Source organism: Heterodontus francisci, chromosome 2 (assembly GCF_036365525.1).
Source record: "Heterodontus francisci isolate sHetFra1 chromosome 2, sHetFra1.hap1, whole genome shotgun sequence".
NCBI lineage: Eukaryota > Metazoa > Chordata > Chondrichthyes > Heterodontiformes > Heterodontidae > Heterodontus > Heterodontus francisci.
The window spans coordinates 208,941,118-208,966,205 of NC_090372.1; the positions used below are offsets into that span (position 1 = coordinate 208,941,118).

A 25,088-nucleotide genomic window follows, 5' to 3' on the forward strand; every position below is an offset into this window, starting at 1 on the left:
GGTTTTGCAAAAGGGAAATCGTGCGTGACAAATTTATTAGAGTTCTTTGAGAACGTAACAGGCAGGGTGGGTAAAGGGGAACCAGTAGATTTCATTGCAGCAGCTTTTTCAGCAGCAGAGAGTGCAAGCGAGTGAGCAGCTGGGAAGGTCACTTTGAAGTAAACTTAATTTCTTTTTGTTTTCGGCGGAGACCAGGGGGCTGCTGGGTAAGTAAAACCCTATATATTTGGGCCGTTTCTGAACCCGAGACACTACACCTGTAGTGTCTCCCACCCGCCCTCCTCCTCTAACCAAAAAAAAAGGACTCGGTGGTGTGTAGATAAGGTAAGGCTTTTTCTATTTCTCTTTTTATTTTATCGTGTGATTGGTTAAAAACTTTTCGTTCCTTTTTCATTTAACTAAGTTTAAGCTTAAGATTAAAAATGGCAGGAGATCTCAGACCCGTGACATGCTCCTCTTGCTCAATGTGGGAGCTCAGGGACATGGCTGATGTCCCTGACTCCTTCACGTGCAGGAAGTGTGTCCAGCTGCAGCTCTTGCTAGACCGCATGACGGCTCTGGAGCTGCGGATGGACTCACTTTGGAGCATCCGCGATGCTGAGCAGGTCGTGAATAGCACGTTTAGCGAATTGGTCACACCGCAGATTAGGATTGCTGAGGGAGAAAGGGAATGGGTGACCAAAAGGCAGAGAAAGAGCAGGAAGGCAGCGCAGGTGTCCTATCAGTGATAGGCAACATGGTTTTGTGCAGGGAAGGTCATGTCTTACCAACTTAATAGAATTCTTTGAGGAGGTGACAAAGTTGATTGATGAGGGAAGGGCTGTAGATGTCATATACATGGACTTCAGTAAGGCGTTTGATAAGGTTCCCCATGATAGGCTGCAGGAGAAAGTGAAGGCGCATGGGGTCCAAGGTGTACTAGCTAGATGGATAAAGAACTGGCTGGGCAACAGGAGACAGAGAGTAGCAGTGGAAGGGAGTTTCTCAAAATGGAGACGTGTGACCAGTGGTGTTCCACAGGGATCCGTGCTGGGACCACTGTTGTTTGTGATATACATAAATGATTTGGAGGAAAGTATAGGTGGTCTGATTAGCAAGTTTGCAGACGACACTAAGATTGGTGGAGTAGCAGATAGTGAAGGGGACTGTCAGAGAATACAGCAGAATATAGATAGATTGGAGAGTTGGGCAGAGAAATGGCAGATGGAGTTCAATCAGGGCAAATGCGAGGTGATGCATTTTGGAAGATCCAATTCAAGAGTGAACTATACAGTAAATGGAAAAGTCCTGGGGAAAATTGATGTACAGAGAGATTTGGATGTACAGAGAGATTTGGGTGTTCAGGTCCATTGTTCCCTGAAGGTGGCAATGCAGGTCAATAGAGTGGGCAAGAAGGCATATGGCATGCTTTCCTTCATCGGACGGGGTATTGAGTACAAGAGTTGGCAGGTCATGTTACAGTTGTATAGGACTTTGGTTCGGCCACATTTGGAATACTGCGTGCAGTTCTGGTAGCCACATTACCAAAAGGATATGGATGCTTTGGAGAGGGTGCAGAGGAGGTTCACCAGGATGTTGCCTGGTATGGAGGGCGCTAGCTATGAAGAGAGGTTGAGTAGATTAGGATTATTTTCATTAGAAAGACGGAGGTTGAGGGGGGACCTGATTGAGGTGTACAAAATCATGAGGTATAGACAGGGTGGATAGCAAGAAGCTTTTTCCCCCAGAGTGGGGGATTCAATTACAAGGGGTCACGAGTTCAAAGTGAAAGGGGAAAAGTTTAGGGGGGATATGCGTGGAAAGTTCTTTACGCAGAGGGTGGTGGGTGCATGGAACGCATTGCCAGCGGAGGTGGTAGACGCGGGCACGATAGCGTCTTTTAAGATGTATCTAGACAGATACATGAATGGGCAGGAAGTAAAGAGATACAGACCCTTAGAAAATAGGCGACAGGTTTAGATAGAGGATTTGGATCGGCGTAGGCTTGGAGGGCCGAAGGGCCTGTTCCTGTGCTGTAATTTTCTTTGTTCTATGTCGTGTATTTGAATTTCCAAAGGCATTTGATAAGGTGCCATATAAAAAGGTTACTACACAAGATAAGAGCTCATGGTGCTGGGGTGACATATTAGCATGGCTAGAGGACTGACTAACAGGAAAGAGAGAGTTGGGATAAATGGATCATTTCAGGTTGGCATACTGTAACTAGTGGAGTGACAGAGATCAGTGCTGGGGCTTCAACTGTTTATGATCTATATTCATAACCTGGATGAAGGGACTGACTGTATTGTAGCCCAATTTGCTGACAATACAAAGATAGGTAGGAAAGCACGTTATGAGGAGGATACAAAGAGTCTGCAAAGAGATATAGATAGGTTAAGTGAGTGAAAGAAATTTGGCAGATGGAGTATAATGTGTGAAAATGTGAGGTTGTCCACTTTGGCAGGAATAGAAAAACTGATTTAAATGGAGAGACTGCAGAATGCTGCGGTACAGAGGGACCCAGGTGTCCTTGTACAAAAAGTCAGCATGCAGGTACAGCAAGTAATTAGGAAGGAAAATGGATGTTGGCCTTTATTGCAAGGGGGATGGAGTATAAAAGTAGAGAAGTCTTGCTACAATTTTACATGACATTGGTGAGACAGCACTTAAGAGTACTGTGTACAGTTTTGGTCACCTTATTTAAATAGGGACATGCTTGCATTGGAAACAATCCAGAAGGTTCACTCGGTTGATTCCCGGGATGACGGGTTTGTCTTATGAGGCAAGGTTGAGCAGGTTGGGCCTATACTTATTGGAGTTTAGAAGGTTGAGAGGTGATCTTACTGGAACATAGAGGATTCTGAGGGGGCTTGATAGGGTAGATGTTGAGAGGATGTTTCCCCTCGTGGGGGATGCTAGAACTAGGGAGAACAGTTGCAAATTAAGGCGTCTCTCATTTAAGACAGAGATAAACAGGAATTTCTTCTGTCAGAGGGTCGTTAGTGTTTGGAATTCTCTTCCCCAGGGAGCAGTGGAGGCTGGGTCATTGAATATATTCAAGGCTGGGTTGGACAGATTTTTGATTGATAAGGCAATCAAGGGTTATGGGAGGCAGACAGGAAAGTGGAATTAAGGCCACAATCAGATCAGCCATGATCTTATTGAATGCTGGAGCAGGCATGAGGGGCTGAACGACCTACCCCTGCTCCTATTTCTTAAGTCCTTATCTGCTCCATCATCTCCAACTGCAACAGAGCAGCATGTGACATTCAGAGGTCATGCTCAGTCTGATGTGGTGACACTAAAGGTGCTGTCATTACTTCATTTATTTGTTCATGGGCAAAAGCATCGCTGGGTGGTCCAGCATTCATTGTCCATCTGTAATCGCCCTTGAAAAAGTGGCGGTGAGTCACCGTCTTGAACCACTGCAGTCCATGTGGTGTAAACAGCATGACAGTACTGTTGGGTAGGAAGCTCTAAGACATTGACCCAGCGATGATATATTTCTAAGTCAGGATGGTGTGTGTTTTGGAGGGGAACGTGCAGGTGGTGGTGTTCCCGTGTGCTTGTTGCCCGTGACCTTCTGGGTGGTAGAGGTTGCGGGTTTGGAAGGTGCTGTTGAAGAAGCCTAGGCAAGACACTGCAGTGTATCTTGTATATGGTATACACTGCTGCCACTATGTGTCAGTGGTGGAGGGAGTGAATGTTTAAAGTGGTGGATGGAGTACCAATCAAGGAGGCTGTTTTGTCCTGGATAGTGTCAAGCTTTTTGAGCTGCACTCATCCAGGCAAGTGGAGAGCATTCCATCACACTCCTGACTTGTGCTTTGTAGATGATGAAAAGGCTTTGGGGAGTCAGGAGGTGAGTTACTTTTCCCAAAATACCCAGCCTTTGACCTGTTCTTGTAGCCACAGTACTTATGTGACTGGTTCAGTTAAGTTCTGGTCAATGGTAACCCCCCAAGATGTTGAGGGTGGAGGATTCAGTGATGCTAATACCATTGAATGTCATGGGGAGATGGTTAGGTTCTCCTTTGTTGGATATGGTTATTGCCTGGTACTTGTGTGGCACAAATGTTACTTGCCACTTATCAGCCCAAACCTGAATGTTGTCCAGGTCTTGCTGAATGCAGCACGGACTACTTAAGTATCTGAGGAGCTGAGAATGGTACTGAACATTGCAATACCAGCAAACATCCCACTTCTGACCTTAAGATGGAAGGAAGGTGCTGAAGATGGTTGGGCCTAGGACACTACCTGAGGAACTCCTGCAGTGATGTCCTGGGATGAGATGATTGTAGTTGTTGGAGGCCAATCATTTTCCTTTGTGCTAGGTACGATTCCACCCAATGGAGAGATTTCTCCCCATCAATTCTCATTAAATTCAGTTTCCCTAGGGCTCTTTGATGCCACGCTCAGTCAAATGCCACCTTGATGTCAAGGTCAGTCACGAATACTTTAAGGTGAAGCTGTTCCTCAATGCGTTTCAGCTCACCAGCACTCGGAGTTACCCTTGTTTGCACTGTAGGTGATAGGAATGAACGGAGAAGCAGGAAGCAGCTGTATGACCAAGTACAGTTGAACAGTCAAAGGCCTGCCCCTAACGTCAGTGTGAAGGTCATCCGATCTCTCCCACCTCCCTACCACTGCGCAATCTAATTCATTCCCAGATAAGTAGGCCATTTAGGAGTGAAATCAAGAAGCACTTTTTGATACCAAGAGTAGTGGAAATCAAAAACTCTCCCCCCCAAAAGATTGTGGATATTGAGACAAATTGAAACTTTCAAGATTGATGTTGCCAGATTTGTTTGTTAGGTTAAGGGTAGCATGGGATATAGAGCAAAAGTGGATAAATGTTGAGTTCAGGTACAGATCAGCCCTGATCTTAGAATGGCGATGTAAGCTTGAGAGGGTGAATGGCCCACTCGTCAGTGTTGAAATCCACATTTTAGATTTCTGAAAGGAGCACGAAGAAACCAGCAAATTGGATAAAGCTATCTTAAGCACTACTATTCCTCCAATCCAGACACACAATTGTGATGCATAGAAAATCACTATTAAGACTGCTACAGAATACTGAATTAATTAGTAACTAGCTTACATTTTCACAGCTATGGAATAGGTTTATGCCACATGCTAATCCATTTGGACAAATAGGCAACCTATTCCCCCTTCTGCTTCACTTTTAACTGATGAAAGCAATGGGAGTCAGCATGCAATTCATACTCTACATCACTGAGCTTTTGTCTAAACTCACAACATCATTGCAATTGATCGTGTTCAATTGCAATTACTCGAGGTCGTAGTAAATCTTCAGCAAATATATGCCTCGCTTGACAAAATGGTCATGTCAAGCTCAGTTCAACATTGATACTTAAACACTTCAAATAAATTGGCTCGATTCTAGACAAAAACACCAGTTTACAATTTATATTAAAACAAACAAAGTCTGACTAGCTTTCCACAAGTGACGCAATAATAATTCTGCCGTAGGGTTTATGGAATGCGTAATCCAAGGGCACAGGGCTTGAAGTCACCAACAGTTAAGACCAAAACCTGACGTATAAATTTTAAAACTTAATTGCATTAAGTTCGAGATAGATACACACACACACACACATATATACATAATCAAGCTTCATACATTTATGTTCCCTTAATTCACCCTTATAATCAAACTCTCCCGTCAAGCTTGCTTGGGATTTTGCAAATTTAAGATCAATTTATCCTCCATTTCTAAATTCCTCTGCGTATGGACCTCAATACAATAATTAACTCTTTGTATAAGTGCCAGGCAATGACCATATCCAACAAGAGGTAATCTAACCATCTCCCCTTGACATTCAATGGCATTTCTATTGCTGAATCCCCCACTATCAACATTCTGGGGGTTCCCATTGACCAGAAACTGAACTGGCTACAAGAGCAGGTCAAAGGCTACGAATCCTGCGGCAAGTAACTCAACCCGACTCCCCAAAGCATGTCCACCATCTACAAGGTAGAAGTCAGGAGTGTGATGGAATACGCTCCACTTGCCTGGATGTGTGCAGCTCCAACAACACTCAAGAAGCTCGACACCATCCAAGACATAGCAACCTGCTTGATTGGCACCCCATCCACAAACATTCACTCCCTCCACCACCGATACACAGTGGCAGCAGTGTGTACCATCTACAAGATGCACTTCAGCAACGTACCAAAGCTCCTTTAACAGCACCTTCCAAACCAACGACCTCTACCAACAAGAAGGACAAGGGCAGCAAATGCATGGGAACACCACGATGTGCAAGTTCCCCTCCAAGTCACACCATCCTGACTTGGAAGTATATTGCCATTCCTTCACTGTTGCTGGGTCAAAATCCTGGAACCCCCTTCCTAACAGCACTGTGGGCGTACCTACCTCACAGACTGCAGCGGTTCAAGAAGGCAGTTCACCATTACCTTATCGAGGGCAATTAGGGATGGGCAATAAATGCTGGCCTAGCAAGCGACGCCCACATCCAATGAATGAACAAAAAAATGTCCAGGGGTACATAATCTGTCCTAAAAACTTGCCCATGACTCGGATTCTGTCCTTCCATTCCCAGTTTTATGCAGTTGTGTGTTAGTCAGCACTAGTGTGGTTACAGTCATTACCCCTCATAGGTAAGGTTTTCCGCCATTGTTGGTAGCCTAACTGGGGTTTGCAGTTTAGCAAATGGCCATTGCTTGCAGAAGGCTTGACTGTACAGAAAGAGATTTGCAAAGACATGGGCATTCAGTCTACTATTCAGAGTGCCTGCATGCTACACGAGAAGATGACAGAAAAAAATCATTTTACATAGAATTCACAGCACAAACAGGCTATTCAGCACAATTGCTCTACGCCAGTGTTTTTATGCTCCATATGAGCTTCCTCCTACCCTTCTTCTCAAACCATATCAGCTAGAGAGTGAGAGGAGAACAGACTTTCATTTCTTTCCCTAACTCCCAGCCCTCACCCGGAGCCCCCAAAGTGAAGTTTTGAACTTCCGTCTCATCAGTTCTTGGTCTTTCACAGATTGCTCACCATGTCTTTCAAATTCTACTTCCCTAGTCCTACATTTCCCTGCATTCTTTCTAACTGTGCACAAAGGCTGTAAGGATAAACCCAACAATCACATGCCAGTCTGTTTAACATCAGTGATGGAAAAGTTTTTATACATAATAATTCGGGACAAAATTGTCACTTGGACAAGTTTGGATTAATTAGGGAAAGCCAGCACCGATTTGTTAAAGACAAATCATGTTTAACTAACTTGATTTGAGTCGTTTGATGAGCTAACAAAGGTGGTTGATTAAGGTAATGCAGTTGATGTGATGTAGAGGAACTTCCAAAAGGCATTTGATAAAAATGCCACATAGCAGACTTGCCAATAAAGTTAAAACCCACGGAATAAAAGGGACAGCAGCAGCATGAACACGAAGTTGACTGAGTGATAGGAAAAAGAGTAGTGGTGAGCAGCTGTTGTTTGGACTGGAGGAAGGCAAACAATGGGGTTCCCCAGGAGTCAGTGCTAGAACCACTGCTTTTCTTCATATATGTTAATGATCTAGTCCAGGGCGCGCAAGGCACAACTTCAAAATTTGCAGATGGCATAAAACTTAATACTTCCATGAACTGTGAGAAGGAAAGTGACAAATTTCAAGGCGGACAGACAGGCAGGCTGGTGGAATGGTTAAACACGTAGCAAATACAATTTCATGCACAGAAGTGTGAAGTGGTACATTTTGGTAGGAAGAACAAGGAGAGACAATATCCCTGGGGAGTGCTGTTGAGCAGAGACCTTGGGGTGCAAGTACATAGTTCCGCTTCGTCTGGGGATCTAAAATGGACCGGGTCCGGAGGGACACGATGTTCAAATCTCTGGACATGGGCGGGAAAAATGTACCCAACGTGGCCCTCATCCTGATGACCACCTTCGTGTGCGGCTGCATCAAGCTATGTGTAGATCCCCAGTACGCAAACTCCAAGTGTCACTACGTGCTGAGGTTCTATCTGTCCCCGGTGTTGCGAAGGATGGGCCTGGTCACATTGCCGCGGAACGCTCCGTGCAGTTGGGACGTGCCGTACCACCTATCCTTCGTGGAGCAGTTTCTGCGGAAAAACACCTTTGACTACCGGTCCATCAGGCAGTGGTCTGCACGGAATGTCCTCAAGGCCCTACGGGAAAAGGAAACGGTGGATCCTGTCGGATGGTTCCCCGAGCAGACCGTCAAAGTCATTTGGCGGAATGCCTCATCACCAGACCTTTCAAACAAGCACCAAGACGTAGCTTGGCTGGTGGTGAGAAGGGCCCTCCCCGTCAGATCCTTCATGCACACCCGAAGTCTCGCCCCCTCCGCACAGTGCCCCCGCGTTGGCTGTGGTGGGGAAGAGACGGTCGCCCACCTCCTCCTGGAATGTGCCTTTGCAAAGCAGGTGTGGAAAGAGATGCAGTGGTTTTTGTCAAGGTTCATCCCAAGCAGCTCTGTAACACAGGAGTCTGTGCTCTACGGGCTGTTCCCAGGGACGCACACCGAGACAAACATCAACTGCTGCTGGAGGACTATCAATTCGGTGAAAGACGCCCTTTGGTCTGCCCGAAACTTGCTGGTCTTCCAGCGCAAAGAGTTGTCCACCACCGAATGTTGCAGACTGGCACATTCCAAGGTCCAGGACTACGTGCTGAGGGACGCACTAAAGCTTGGGGCAGCCGCAGCAAAGGCTCAATGGGGAAAGACCACAGTGTAAGGTTCCCCCACCAAGCTAGACTGAGGGGCTGGATCCATGGGAAACCCCTCGAACTGTATCGTTAATATTCTGAATTGCTGTAAATGTAAAACTGTAATTGACATGACAATTGAGAAACGGAAGGGTTGGGAAGAAACTCATGACAGTATTGAAGGAAACTGATCTCCCTTGCAATGTTTGTATTTTTTGGTGCTGTTTGGAAACTGTTTGGCAATGTAATTTTTACAGATTTTTATGAATAAAGTATATTTTGGAAATAAAAAAAAAACATAGTTCCCTGAAAGTGGCCACACAGGTAGACAGGGTGGCGAAGAAGGCGTATGGCATGCTTGCCTTCATCGGCCGAGGCATTGAGTACAAGAGTTGGGACGTCATGTTACAGTTGTACATAACATTGGTTAGGCTGCATTTGGAGTACTGTGCGCAGTTCTGGTCGCCGCACTGCAGGAAAGATGTGATTAAGCTAGAGAGGGTGCAGAAAAGATTCGCAAGGATGTTGCCTGGTTTGGAGGGCTTGAGTAAGAAAGAGAGATTGGATAGGCTGGGTCTGTTTTGCCTGGAGCGAAGGAGGCTGAGAGGCGACATGATAGAGGTATATAAAATTATGAGAGGCAGAGATAGGGTAGATAGCCAGAGTCTGTTTCCCATGGTAGGGGTGACTAAAACTAGAGGGCATAGATTTAAGGTGAGAGGGAGGTGATTTAAAGGGGATCATAGGGGTAAATTTTTCTCACAAAGAATAGTGGGTATCTGGAATGAGCTGAGGAGGTGGTGGAGGCAGGAACAGTAGCAACATTTAAGAGGCATCTGGACAGGTACTTGAATGAGCAGGGCATAGAGGGATATGGAATTAATGCAAGCAGGTGGGATTAGTATAGATAGGCATAAGGGGGATGCGGTGGCCTAGTGGTATTATCACTGGACTAGTAACCCAGAGACCCAGTGTATTGATCTGGGGACATGCGTTTGAATCCCACCTCAGCAGAAGGTGGAATTTAAATTTAATTAATAAATCTGGAATTAAAAGCTAGTCCAATGATGGCCATGAAACCATTGTTGATGGTTGTAAAAACCCATCTGGTTCACTAATGTCCTTTCGGAACAGAAATCTGCTGTCCTTACCTAGTCTGGCCGAAATGTGACTCCAGACTCACAGCAATGTGGTTAACTCTTACATGTCCTCCGAAATGGCCTAGCAAGCCACTCAGTTGTACCTAACCGCTACGAAGTCAACAAAAAGGAATGAAACCGGACGGACCACCCGGCATCGACCGAGGCACTGGAAACGACAACGGCAAATCCAGCCCTGTCGACCCTGCAAAGTCCTCCTTACTAACATCTGGCGGCTTGTGCCAAAGTTGGGAGAGCTGTCCCACAGACTAGTCAAGCAACAGCCTGACATAGTCATACTCACGGAATCATACCTTACAGACAATGTCCCAGACACTGCAATCACTATCCCTGGGTATGTTCTGTCCCACCAGCAGGACATACCCAGCAGAGGTGGCGGGACAGTGGTTTCCAGTAGGGAGGGAGTTGCCCTGGGAGTCCTCAACATCGACTCCGGACCTCATGAGGTCTCATGGCATCAGGTCAAACATGGGCAAGGTAGCCTCCTACTGATTATCACATACCGCTCTCCCTCAGCTGATGAGTCAGTACTCCTCCATGTTGAACAGCACTTAGAGGAAGCACCGAGGGTGGCAAGGGCACAAAATGTACTCTGGGTGGGGGACTTCAATATCCATCACCAAGAGCGGCTCGGTAGCACCACTACTGACCGGGCTGGCCATAAAGGACATAGCTGCTAGACTGGGTCTGCGGCACGTGGTGGGGGAACCAACACGAGGGAAAAACATACTTGACCTTGTCCTCACCAATCTGCCTGCCGCAGATGCATCTGTCCATGACTGTATTGGTAGGAGTGACCACCGCACAGTCCTTGTGGAGACGAAGTCCCGCCTTCACATTGAGGATACCGTCCATCGTGTTGTGTGGCACTATCACCATGCTAAATGGGATAGATTTCAAACAGATCTAGCAATGCAAAACTGGGCATCCATGAGGCGCTGTGGGCCATCAGCAGCAGCAGAATTGTACTCAACCACACTCTGTAACCTCATGGCCCGGCATATCCCCCACTCTATCATTACCATCAAGCCAGGAGACCAACCCTGGTTCAATGAAGAGTGCAGGAGGGCATGCCGGGAGCAGCACCAGGCATACCTCAAAATGAGGTGTCAACTTGGTGAAGTTACAACCCAGGACTACTCGCATGCCAAACTGTATAAGCAGCATGCAAAAGACAGAACTAACTGATCCCATAACCAAAGGATCAGATCTAAGCTCTGCAGTCCTGCCACATCCAGCCGTGAATGGTGGTGGACAATTAAACAACCAACTGGAGGAGGTGGCTCCACAAATATCCCCATCTCAATGATGGGGGAGCCGGGCACATCAGTGCAAAAGATAAGGCAAAAGCATTTGCAACAACCTTCAGCCAGAAGTGCCGAGTTGATGATCCATCTCCGCCCTCTCCTGAAGCCAATTCGATTCACTCAGCATGATATCAAATAATGACTGAAAGCACTGGAGACTGCAAAGGCTATGAACAAAGAACAAAGAAAATTACAGCACAGGAACAGGCCCTTCGGCCCTCCAAGCCTACGCCGATCCAAATCCTCTATCTAAACCTGTCGCCTATTTTCTAAGGGTCTGTATCTCTTTACTTCCTGCCCATTCATGTATCTGTCGAGATACATCTTAAAAGACGCTATCGTGCCCGCGTCTACCACCTCCGCTGGTAATGCGTTCCATGCACCCACCACCCTCTGCGTAAATAACTTTCCACACATATCCCCCCTAAACTTTTCCCCTTTCACTTTGAACTCGTGTCCCCTTGTAATTGAATCCCCCACTCTGGGAAAAAGCTTCTTGCTATCCACCCTGTCTATACCTCTCATGATTTTGTACACCTCAATCAGGTCCCCCCTCAACCTCCGTCTTTCTAATGAAAATAATCCTAATCTACTCAACCTCTCTTCATAGCTAGCGCCCTCCATACCAGGCAACATCCTGGTGAACCTCCTCTGCACCCTCTCCAAAGCATCCACATCCTTTTGGTAATGTGGCGACCAGAACTGCACGCAGTATTCCAAATGTGGCCGAACCAAAGTCCTATACAACTGTAACATGACCTGCCAACTCTTGCACTCAATACCCCGTCCGATGAAGGAAAGCATGCTGTATGTCTTCTTGACCACTCTATTGACCTGCGTTGCCACCTTCAGGGAACAATGGACCTGAACACCCAAATCTCTCTGTACATCAATTTTCCCCAGGACTTTTCCATTTACTGTATAGTTCACTCTTGAATTGGATCTTCCAAAATGCATCACCTCGCATTTGCCCTGATTGAACTCCATCTGCCATTTCTCTGCCCAACTCTCCAATCTATCTATATTCTGCTGTATTCTCTGACAGTCCCCTTCACTATCTGCTACTCCACCAATCTTAGTGTCGTCTGCAAACTTGCTAATCAGACCACCTATACTTTCCTCCAAATCATTTATGTATATCACAAACAACAGTGGTCCCAGCACGGATCCCTGTGGAACACCACTGGTCACACGTCTCCATTTTGAGAAACTCCCTTCCACTGCTACTCTCTGTCTCCTGTTGCCCAGCCAGTTCTTTATCCATCTAGCTAGCACACCTTGGACCCCATGCGACTTCACATTCTCCATCAGCCTACCATGGGGAACCTTATCAAACCCCTTACTGAAGTCCATGTATATGACATCTACAGCCCTTCCCTCATCAATCAACTTTGTCACTTCCTCAAAGAATTCTATTAAGTTGGTAAGACATGACCTTCCCTGCACAAAACCATGTTGCCTATCACTGATCAGCCCATTTTCTTCCAGATGGGAATAGATCCTATCCCTCAGTATCTTCTCCAGCAGCTTCCCTACCACTGACGTCAGGCTCACCGGTCTATAATTACCTGGATTTTCCCTGCTACCCTTCTTAAGCAAGGGGACAACATTAGCAATTCTCCAGTCCTCCGGGACCTCACCCATGTTTAAGGATGTTGCAAAGATATCTGTTAAGGCCCCAACTATTTCCTCTCTCGCTTCCCTCAGTAACCTGGGATAGATCCCATCCGGACCTGGGGACTTGTCCACCTTAATGCCTTTTAGAATACCCAACACTTCCTCCCTCCTTATGCCGACTTGACCTAGAGTAATCAAACATCTGTCCCTAACTTCAACATCCGTCATGTCCCTCTCCTCGGTGAATACCGATGCAAAGTACTCTTTAGAATCTCACCCATTTTCTCTGACTCCACGCATAACTTTCCTCCTTTGTCCTTGAGTGGGCTAATCCTTTCTCTAGTTACCCTCTTGCTCCTTATATATGAATAAAAGGCTTTGGGATTTTCCTTAACCCTGTTTGCTAAAGATTTTTCATGACCCCTTTTAGCCCTCTTAATTCCTCGTTTCAGATTGCGCCTACAATCCCGATATTCTTTCAAAGCTTCGTCTTTCTTCAGCCGCCTAGACCTTATGTATGCTTCCTTTTTCCTCTTCGCTAGTCTCACAATTTCACCTGTCATCCATGGTTCCCTAATCCTGCCATTTCTACCCCTCATTTTCACAGGAACATGTCTCTCCTGCACGCTAATCAACCTCTCTTTAAAAGCCTCCCACATATCAAAAGTGGATTTACCTTCAAACAGCTGCTCCCAATCTACATTCCCCAGCTCCTGCCGAATTTTGGTATAGTTGGCCTTCCCCCAATTTAGCACTCTTCCTTTAGGACCACTCTCGTCTTTGTCCATGAGTATTCTAAAACTTACGGAATTGTGATCACTATTCCCAAAGTAGTCCCCTACTGAAACGTCAACCACCTGGCCCGGCTCATTTCCCAACACCAGGTCCAGTATGGCCCCTTCCTGAGTTGGACTATTCACATACTGCTCTAGAAAACCCTCCTGGATGCTCCTTACAAATTCTGCTCCATCTAGACCTCTAACATTAAGTGAATCCCAGTCAATGTTGGGAAAATTAAAATCTCCTATCACCACCACCCTGTTGCTCCTACAGCTTTCCATAATCTGTTTACATATTTGTACCTCTATCTCACGCTCGCTGTTGGGAGGCCTGTAGTACAGCCCCAACATTGTTACCGCACCCTTCCTATTTCTGAGTTCTGCCCATATTGCCTCACAGCTCGAGTCCTCCATAGTGCCTTCCTTCAGCACGGCTGTGATATCCTCTTTGACCAGTAATGCAACTCCTCCACCCCTTGGGTCCTGACAATATTCCGGCAATAGTACTGAAGACCTGTGCTCCAGAATTTGCCCCACCCCTAGCCAAGCTGTTCCAGTATAGCTACAACACTGGCATCTACCCGGCAATGTGGAAAATTGCCCAGGTATGTCCTGTACACAAAAAGCAGGACAAATCCAACCCGGCCAATTACCGCCCCATCAGTCTACTCTCAATCATCAGCAAAGTGATATAAGGCATCATCAACAGTGCCATCAAGCAGCACTTGCTTAGCAATAACCTGCTCAGTGACGCTCAGTTTGGGTGCCAACAGGGCCACTCAGCACCTGACCTCATTACAACCTTGGTTCAAACGTGGATAAAAGAACTGAACTCAAGAGGTGAGGTGAGAGTGACTGCCCTTGACATCAAGGCAGCATTTGACCGAGTATGGCATCAAGGAGCCCTAGCAAAACTGGAGTCAATGGGAATCAGGGGGAAATCTCTCTGTCGGTTAGAGTGATACCTAGTGCAAAGGAAGATGGCTGTGGTTGTTGGAAGTCAATCATCTGAGCTTCAGGACATCACTCGAGGAGTTCCTCAGGCTAGTGTCCTCGGCCCAACCATCTTCGGTTGCTTCATCAATGACCTTCCTTTAATCACAAGGTCAGAAGTGGGGATGTTCACTGATGATTGCACAATGTTGAGCACCATTCGTGACTCCTCAAATACTGAAGCAGTCTGTGTCGAAATGCAGCAAGACCTGGACAATATCCAGGCTTGGGCTGATAAGTTGCAAGTAACATTTGTGCCACACAAGTGCCGGGCAATGACCATCTCCCCTTGACATTCAACGGCATCACCATTGCTGAATCCCCTACTAACATCCTAGGGGCTACCAATGACTAGAAACTGAACTGGAGTAGCCATATAAATACCGTGGCTACAAGAGCAGGTCAGAGGCTAGGAATCCTGCGGTGAGTAACTCACCTCCTGACTCCCCAATGCCTGTCCACCATCTACAAGACACTAGTCAGGAGCGTGATGGAATACTCTCCATTTGCCTGGATGGGTGTAGCTCCAACAACACTCAAGAAGCTCGACACCATCCAGGACAAAGCAGCCCACTTGATTGGCACACTGTCCACAAACATTCACTCACTCCACCACTGACGCACAGTGGCAGCAGTGTGTACCATCTACAAGATGCACTGCAGCAACGCATCAAGGTTCCTTAGACAGCACCTTCCAAACCCGCGACCTCTACCACCTCGAAGGACAAGAGCAGCAGATGCATGGGATCACCACCTGCAAGTTCCCATCCAAGTCACACACCATCCTGACCTATATCGCTGTTCCTTCACTGTTGCTGGGTCAAAATTCTGGAACTCCCTTCCTAACAGCACTATGGGTGTACCTACCTCACATGGACTGCAGCGGTTCAAGATGGCAGCTCACCACCACCTTCTCAAGGTCAATTAGGGATGGACAATAAATGCTGGCATAGCCAGTGATGCCCACATCCCATGAATGGAATAAAAATTGTGGTCGGCATGGATGCGGTGGGCCGAAGGGCCTGTTTCTATGCTGTATGACTATGACTATAATATAAAATAAAGGGCACAATTTCAAAGGCGGCGCAGGAAGAGACATGTTGAAGGTGGCAGGACAGGTTGAGAAAGTGGTTAAAAAGGCATGTGGGACCCTGGGCTTTATAAACAGAGGCACAGACTACAAAAGCAAAGAACTTACTTATGAAGAATCCTTATAAAACTCTGGTTTAGGCTCAACTGGAATAGTGTGTCTAATTCTGGGCATTGCACTTCAGAAAGGATGTGAAGGCTTTCGAGCGGGAGCAGAAAAGATTTACACGATTGGTTCCAGGAATGAGGAACTTCAGTTACGTGGGTAGACTGGAGATGCTGGGGTTGTTCTCCTTAAAGAGAAGGTTGAGAGAAGATTTGATAAACATGTTCAAAATCATGCAGGGTCTAGATAGAGTAGATCGAACATACAAACATACGAATTAGGAGCAGGAGTAGGCTACTCGGCCCTTCGAGCCTTCAAGATGTTCATGGCTGAACTGATTACTCCACATTTCCACCTACTCCCGATAACCTTCCACCCCCTTGCTCATCAAGAATCTATCTACCTCTGCCTTAAAAATATTCAAAGACTCTGCTTCCACCGCCTTTTGAGGAAGAGAATTCCAAAGGCTCACAACCCTTGGAGAAAAAATTTCTCCTCATCTCCGTCTTAAATGGGCAACCCCTTATTTTTAAACAGTGATCCCTCGTTCTAGATTCTCCCACAAGGGAGAACATCCTTTCCACATCCACCCTGTCAAGATCCCTTAGGATCTTATGTGTTTTAATCAAGTCGCCTCTTACGCTTCTCAACTCCAGCGGATACAAGCCTAGCCTGTCCAATCTTTCCTTGTAAAGACAACCCATCCATTCCAGGTATTAGTCTGGTCAACCTTCTCTGTACTGCCTCCAACGCATTTACACAGTACTCCAGATGTGGTCTCACCGCCCTGTACAGCAGAAGCATAACCTCCCTACTTCTGTATTCAATTTTCCTCACGATAAACGATAACATTCTATTAGCTTTCCAAATTATGTGCTGTACTTGCATACTAACCTTTTGCAATTCATGCACTAGGACACCCAGTTCCCTCTGCAATCTCTCACTATTTCGATAATCTGCTTTTTTATTCTTCCTGCCAAAGTGGACAATTTCCCACATTATACTCCATTTGCCAGGTCTTCGCCCACTCACTTAACCTATCAATATCCCTTTGTAGCCCCCTTATGTCCTCTTCACAACTTACTTTCCTACCTATCTTTGTCTCATCAGCAAATTTAGCAACCATACCTTTGGTCCCTTCATCTAAGTCATTTATATAAATTGTGAAAAGTTGAGGCCCCAGCACAGATCCCTGTGGCACACCACTCGTTACATCTTGCCAACCAGCAAATGACTAATTTGTGCCTATTCTGTTTCCTGTTAGCTAGCCAATCTTCTATCCATGCCAATATGTTACCCCTTACACCGTGAGCTTTTATTTTCTGCCAGAGAGAGGAACTATTCCCATTGGCCGAAAGGTTGAAAACCAGAGGACACAGATTTAAGATGACTGGCAAAAGAACCAACGGTGATGTGAGGAATAACTTTTTTTTTTATATGCAGTGACTGGTTAGGATCCAGAATGCATGGCCTGACAGTGTGTTAGAGGCAGATGTAATCGGGGCTTTCATAAGGGAATTGGATAAGCATCTGAAGAGAAAATATTTGCAGAGCTAAGGGGAAAGGGCAGGTGAGTGGGACTAGTTGAGTTCCTTTTGCAGAAAGCCAGCACGATCAAAGCAGGACAAATGGCCTCCTTCTGTGCTGTAACCATTCTATGATTCTATGAATAACTGTCATATTAAGAATAGAGCCCAAACTGATCCTCAGCACAGGTGATTACAAAAGAAAATGCTGTCAATGGATAAAATGCATTGTCAGCCATCAAAAGCCCTGATCCTTGGAATGGATATCCAGGGACCAAAGGGTCAGAAATCCATCATTCATTGTTTCAAGCTCCAATTCATTTTTAATTTAAACGTAATTATCTCTAACCCAAATTATTGCTCATAACCAGTTTGAGCAACACCATCACCCTTATAGGTCCACTGAAACAGTGCTTGAGGAAGAATTCTTGTACGCATATTGGGAATTCCATTCAGTTTCTTACTGAAAACTTGAGCAGTTTTCGATGATTTAATGCACTTACCAACCATGTGTTTTCTGACGTGGGCCATCGTGTAAAATTTCTTTTCGCAGATTTCACAGGAGAATTTTTTCTCTGCATAACCGTGGACTATTTTATTGTGCTCATGAAGTGACCAGAGCTTCTTAAACCCCTTCCCGCAGGTGACACACTGAAATACAGAACAGAATGACTCATTTAAAAAAAAGATGAAGTCAGGTTAACTGTCAGGGTTGATAAGAGATGGGAAATCCACAGAACACTTACTTCTGAGGTGGGGTCTGTAGAGCAGTTCCTAATCCTTGATTAAGCAGTGCTGATTAAGACATTGTTAAAATACATACATTTTTTTGCATAGTCTGTGCACTTGAAGAAAATGGAAAATTAGCTTATAGAAATTTGTAAAGCACTATTAGCAGCGATTGAGAGAAAGGATTCACAACCACGTTTATACAGCAAATGGGCTCAGTGGTCTTGAACATGCTTATGATGATTCACTGGAATTAAATATTGACTGGAGCTGAATCTCTAAGATATGTAAAGGTAAGAAAGATTGTTCATCCTTCCATAGAAACTTACTTACAGTCTCCCTCTCATGCAACATCCAACTGCCTCTTGAATGATTAAAGAATTATCTCTACTACCCACCCGGAAGGCCACTCCAGGTATTAAACACAATTTGCGTGAAGAAGTGCTTCCTGACATCAGTCCTGAACTCAGTTTATGCTCATGTTCCCTTGTCCTGAAGTCATAGGTTTAATTTGCAAGAGTGTTCAGGATTAACCCTTTACTATTCCACTTATAGCATTGTATACCTCTATAAGGTCCCATCTCAGTCTTTTTCCATAGATTTCTTAAATCTCTCCCCTCCAAAATCATCATTTGAGAAACATACTGTGACAGCAAATTACAAGAGTTTGGATCTCTGTGGAGGTACATACAGCTCAGACAATATGTGAAGCAATTCTTTTTCACAGATCTGACAGTTCCTGTAAGTGTGATAGTGCAATCTCGGGTGTACGTACTCTGAAATTAGTGAAATTTAGCAGGACTGTTGTATGGTGACTGAGTAAGTCAAATTGTGGTTTTAGTATATGGAATTCAAGAACATAAGAAAAACAAGTGGGTTATATGGCCCCACAAGTCTGCTGCACCATTTAATAAGACCATGGCTGATCTTCTACTCAGAGTAGAGAATTCCCAAGATTCACAATCCTCTGACTGAAAAGAATTCTCATATCATTACTAAATGGCAGACCCCTTATAGTGAGACTATGATTTCTAGTTCTAGATTTTCCAGTGGGGGAATTTTATTTTTCAATGAGATCACCTCTCATTCTTCGAAATGCCAGAGAATATAGACCCATTTTACTCAATCTCACCTCATATGACAGCCCTCTCATCCCAAGAATTAATTTTGTAATCCTTTGCTGCACGTCCTCTAAGGCAAGTATATCCTTCCTTAAGTGAAGAGACCAAACTCTACGCAGTACTCCAGGAGTGGTCTCACCAAAGCACTATGCAATTTCAGTGAGACTTCCTAACTCTTGTGCTCCCTTGCAGTAAAGGCTAACGCATCATTTGAAATAAAAAAGACTTGCATTTATCTAGCACCTTCCATAACCACCAGATGTCTTAAAAGCGCTTTAGAGCTAATGAAGTAATTTTGAAGTGAAGTGTGGTCACTGTTGTTATGTGGGAGATACAGCAGCCAGTTTTCTCAAGCAAGCTCCCACAATGCGATAATGACCAGATAATCGTTTTTTGTGATGTTGATTGAGGGATAAGTATTGGCCAGGACACTTGGGATAACTCCTCAACAGCTCTTCTGCGAATAGTGCCATGGGATCTTTTATATTCACCTGAGGGGGCCACCGTTTAACATCTCATCCAAAAAGATGGCACCTCCAACATTCCCCTCAGTAATGCACTGAAGTGTTAGCCTTGATTTCTGCGCTCAAGTCCTGGAGCAAGACTTGAACCATAAACCTTCCAATTTAGAGGAAAGAGTGTTACAAACCAAGCCACAGCTGACACACTTGCTAATTTCCTGCTGTACTTCATGTTACCTTTCTACGATTTGTGTAAAAGACACCCAAATCCTGCTGAGTATCAACATGGTAATTCTGGTATTTCCCCATCCTGTCAATTTATAATTAGGCCCTCTGACTTACAATAACTGAGGAAGTCAAATTCCACTGTTATTACATGCGAGTACAAGATACTCATCAATATTTTGCTAATTGATTAATTTTTTTGTGAATAAGCACAAATCAGTGACTTTGGAGAAGAGTATGAAGAGGACAATGTCTCAGGCAATGAGGAACATAGAAACTACAAGATGGAGAAAGACCAAGACCCATCTCATGATACAACAATAATTGGAATTGTTGACTAACCATGGCAATCAGTGTCTATCAATTAGTCTATTACATACCCAGACATGAGGTAAGGAAAACTCCTTGGGCTGAATTTTACTCCACCCAAAGAGCGGGATGGTGGCATAAAATGGAGCAGGAGGCTCCGGGAGCCCTTCCTGACCCACTCCCACCTCCACTTTATGCAGGGCGGCAGCGGTGAAAAATAGCTTGCCTGCTCCAGGCCAATCAAGGCCCTTACGTGGCCACTTAAGGGCCTTCGCCCACCTCCACGCGGATTTTACACGTGGCAAGCAGGCATCCTAGACCCAAGAGAGGCCGCCTGACAAACGCAGGTGGCTCTTGAACATCTAGGGGTGCCCCTCATGATCGGGCACCCTGTGCTCGACGGAGGGTTGCCTCCGCTACTCCAATCACAACCAACACACCCCTCACGTCTCCCCAACCGACCACCCTGCCTCGCCAGGGCCCAACCAATTACCCCCGGCGAGGCAACCAAAATCTACCTGCCTTCCAGGCTCCCCGGCATCTTTGAGCTGGGCTGTAGTCCCAGCAGTGGCCACTGCTCCTGGCGGCGCTGCTGGGTCTAGCAGCTGCCGGCCCGATGTTTGGTCGGCAGCTCCATTAGGCGGGACTTCCTATCTCAACCAGGTGGAAGTCCCACCTCAGAACAATTGAAGTTTGGGGACCCACAAAATACAGATCGGATCCCCAGGCGAGGTGGAAGCGGGTTCACCACTGACTTTTTAAGTTGGTGGCCGGCTCTCGTCCAACTATGGTTAAATCCCGGCCCTAGAGGCAAAAAGCTTCAGGAACAACAGGCAACTTTTTGCTTCCATAGTCTCCCTAGGAAGCCTGTTTCAATGTATGTATTGCTTGCTCACTAATACAATGATAGCTTTGAATTTACCCGCTCCCCTTCACGTGCAGGCTGTGCCCTCAGGTTGTACCATTCTGGACAAATTACTAGAAACACTGGTTTTGTTTCCCTAGTCCTTATAGTTGCTATTTGGCAGCCAGTAAGTACGATACATAGATCACAGTACAAACCAATAGGCTGAGGGAACAGAACAGCAGTTACCAATATGGCTTTTTAAAAGAGTGTAAAAGCAGCAATGCTAAATTCATTAAATCTCAGATATTCAAACGGTGGTAAACGGTAACTGAAGTTCTTGATCCAATTGATTCCAGTGGTGTAATACTCATTAGACCCTTAAGAGGGAGTAAACACACATTTATGGAACAAAATTTACAGCCTTATGCCCAGCATACTAAATTTCAGCATCTTTACGTCAAATGAAGAACATGCAGGGAATCCATTAAAACTGTAACTCAACCTTACAACTCCTCAAATATGCAGTGTGCATGGAAGAGGGAAAAGATGGTAGAGTTTTTGGTGAGCCTAAACACTAAATCACTATTTCACAGCTATTATCAGGACAGACTACGTTCAGAAAAACTAGGTCTTTTACAACTGAATACAGCCTCCGCAGAGCGAGCCAAAGTGTCAACTGGATAGTGTAGTACTGGAGTTACGTATAGGCCAAACCAGCCTTCCCTGGTCATTTCCTTTCCTGATGTCAGTCCAGAAATATGGAATTTAATATGTGATTTGAACTCAACCACTGGGTTGCCAGTCCACCATAACATCCACTACAGTATCACAACGCCACACTCCAACTTTGACATTCATCTGCTGTTTCTCTTTCACCCAGTGTTAGCGAGCACCTTGCTCTGTTACTTCACTGCATCCGTCGCAATCGCCAATATCCATTTATGGTGTCATGCAAATATCGCCAATAAAATACGGCAGGGAATCAGCAAATGCTCCAAAATGGTCACAATATCCGCATACCTAGTGACCCTGCCATACCAGGTTCAGCCCAGCAGGCAGCATAGACCAGAACTCAAAAATGGCCAATGCTGGTTTTGTGGTCAAATGCAAATAAAATATTTTCTCTCCTCCCTCGATTTATAGTCTTTTAATATAGAAAAATGAAATAAATGTTCTTCTCTTACAGACCTGCCACTTTAGATTCTCCTTCATGCAGTTCAAGATCAGCATGCAGGTCAGTCTAAAATTTCAATTTCTGGACAAATCTACAGCACTGCTCCAAAACATAGCAGCAACCTGTTAGTTGATTTTTTAAATTCTTCCTTGGGATGTGGGTGTCACTTTCAACATTCACTCCCTCGACCACCAGCGCACCATGTCAGCAGTGTGTACCAGATGCAAGATGCACTGCAGCAATTCACCGAGCCTTCTTTGACACTTTCCAAACACACGACCTCTACCACCTAGAAGGACAAAGGCAGCAGGCGCATGGGAACACCACCTGCAAGTTCTCCACACCACAAAAATACTTCCTACACATGCTTTTTCCAATCATAGAGTAAATTATTTAGTGAGGTGCATAATACCGTGTTAATTTTTACAAGTTGACAACTTTGCCAGTTTCCATTACTTAATTATCCTAACTGGCGTCAGCCATGGCTCAGTTGGTAGCACTCTCAGTCTAGGTTCAAGTCCCAGTCTGGGACTTGAGCACAAAATCAAGTCTGACACTTCAGTGCAGTAACTGAGGGAGTGCTGCATTGTCACAGGTGCCAACTTTCAGATAAGACGCTAAACCGAAACCCCATCTATTCTCTCAGCTGAGTGTAAAAGATCCCATGGCATTATTCGACGAAGAGCAGGGGAGTTATGCCCTATGTCCTGGCCAACATGTATCCCTCAATCAACACCACAAAAGGAGAAACAGATTATCTCGTTGTTATCATATGGCTGTTTCAGAGAGCATGCTGTGTGCAAATTGGCTGCTATGTTTCTTATATTACAACAGTGACTATACTTCCAAAGTACTTCACTGACTATAAAGCGCTTCGAGAAATCTGGTGGACATGAAAAGCAATATATAAATGCAAGTCTTTCTTTCTTTCATAGGTCCACTGTGGATGCAGTATGCAGGTACTGTGCGGTGAGTGAACCTGCTCTGTCCTGCATATCAAAAGCTTCCTGCATGGTTTGCTATGATTTTAAAAATTGTCATGGCACTTATGACGATCACAAAAATCTTAACACTTTAGAAAGCCTAGAGGAGTATAGAAAATGCAGGGGTAAAATAAAAAAGGAAATTAGAAAAGCAAAGAGTGGACATGAAAAAGTATTGGCAGGTAAAATCAAGGAAAACCCAAAGATGTTTTATCAGTACATTAAGAGCAAGAGGATAACTAAGGAAAGGGTAGGGCCTATTAGAGATCTACAAGGGAACTGATGCGTGGATGCAGAAGATGTGGGCAGGGTTCTTAATGAGTTTTTTTATCTCTGTCTTCACAAAGGAGAGGGTTGATGCAGACATTGCAGTTAAAGAGGAGTGTGAAATATTAGACACGATAAGCATAATGAGAGAGGAAGTACTCGAGGGTCTGACATCCTTGAAAGTGGATAAATCGCCAGGGATGGATGGATTGCATCCCAGGTTGTTAAAGGAAGTCAGGGAGGAAATCGCGGATGCGCTGATGATCATCTTCAAATCTTCACTAGATACAGGAGGTACCAGACGATTGGAGATCTGCAAACGTTGTATCATTGCTTAAAAAGGGTGTGAGGGATAGGCCAAATAATTATAGGCCGGTCAGTCTGACCTCAGTGGTGGGTAAATTGTTCGAATCTATTCTGAGGGCCACATAGAAAGGCACAGATTATTCAGGGATAGTCAGCATGGATTTGTTAAGGGAAGGTCATGCCTTACTAACTTAATTGAGTTTTTTGAGGAAGTAACAAGGAGGATTGATGAGGGTAGTGCAGTGGATGTGGTATACATGGATTTTAGTAAGGTATTTGACAAGGTCCCACATGGCAGACTGGTCAGTAAAATGAAAGCCCATGGGATACAGGGGAATGTGGCAGGTTGGATCCAGAATTGGCTCAGGACCAGGAAACAAAGATATTTTTGTGAATGGAAAGCTGTTTCAGCAGCGTTCCACAGGGCCCAGTATTGAACCATGATTGGGAAATTTGCTGATGACACAAAAATTGGCCGTGTAGTTGATAGCGAAGACTATCCAGAATGAGTTCCGAAGAAGGGTCACTGACCCGAAACGTTAACTCTGCTTCTCTTTCCACAGATGCTGCCAGACCTGCTGAGTGATTCCAGCATTTCTTGTTTTTGTTTCAGATTTCCAGCATCCGCAGTATTTTGCTTTTATTTATCCAGAATGATAGTTTGGTTGAGTGGGTGGAAAAGCGGCAAATGGAATTCAATCTAGAAAAGTGTGAGGTAATGCATTTGGGGAGGGCAAATAAAGCGAGGGAATACACAATAAACAGGAGAATATTGAGAGAGACCTTGCAGTGCATGTCCACAGGTCCCTGAAGGTGGCAGGACAGGTAAAAAGAGTGGTGAAGAAGGCATATGGAATGTTTTCCTTTATTGGCCGAAGTATAGAATACAAAAGCAGGAATGTGATGTTGGAACTGTATAAAATGCTAGTTAGGCCACAGCTGGAGTATTGCGTACAGTTCTGGTCACCACGTTACAGAAAGGACATAATTGCTATGGATAGCGTACAGAGGAGATTTACAAGAATGTTGCCGGGTCTTGAAAGTTTCAGCTATGAGGAAAGATTGGATAGGCTAAGGTTGTTTTTCCTTAGAAATGGTGGTGGAGGCAGAAACCCTCAATTCTTTTAAAAGGTACCTGGACATGCACCCGAAGTGCTGTAACCAGCAAGGCAATGGACCAAGTGCTGGAAGGTGGGATTAGATTGGGCGGCTAGTTTTTTCGGCTGGCACGGACACGACAGGCTGAATGGCCTCCTCTGTGCAGTAATTTTTCTATGGTTCTATGGTACAAGGGGAACCTAATGATTCAGTAGTATCTTTTAGTACAATGCTACATAATTGAGAACAGGACACCTTTTGTTAACAGCAGATTTTTTTTGAAGAAAGG

The 25,088-nt window shown here is 45.1% G+C and overlaps 1 protein-coding gene across 3 annotated transcripts in view; it reads right to left on the reverse strand.

Annotated features, from left to right (window-relative positions):
* The window catches only part of LOC137350646 (zinc finger and BTB domain-containing protein 47-like), a 298,101-nt gene that overhangs the window by 28,158 nt on the left and 244,855 nt on the right, over nucleotides 1-25,088 (reverse strand). For all 3 annotated transcript variants that reach the window (XM_068015458.1, XM_068015450.1, XM_068015441.1), the window contains exon 3: nucleotides 17,783-17,930. In XM_068015458.1, coding sequence (XP_067871559.1) covers nucleotides 17,783-17,930 — 148 coding nt within the window. The remainder of the gene's footprint in view (nucleotides 1-17,782; nucleotides 17,931-25,088) is intronic.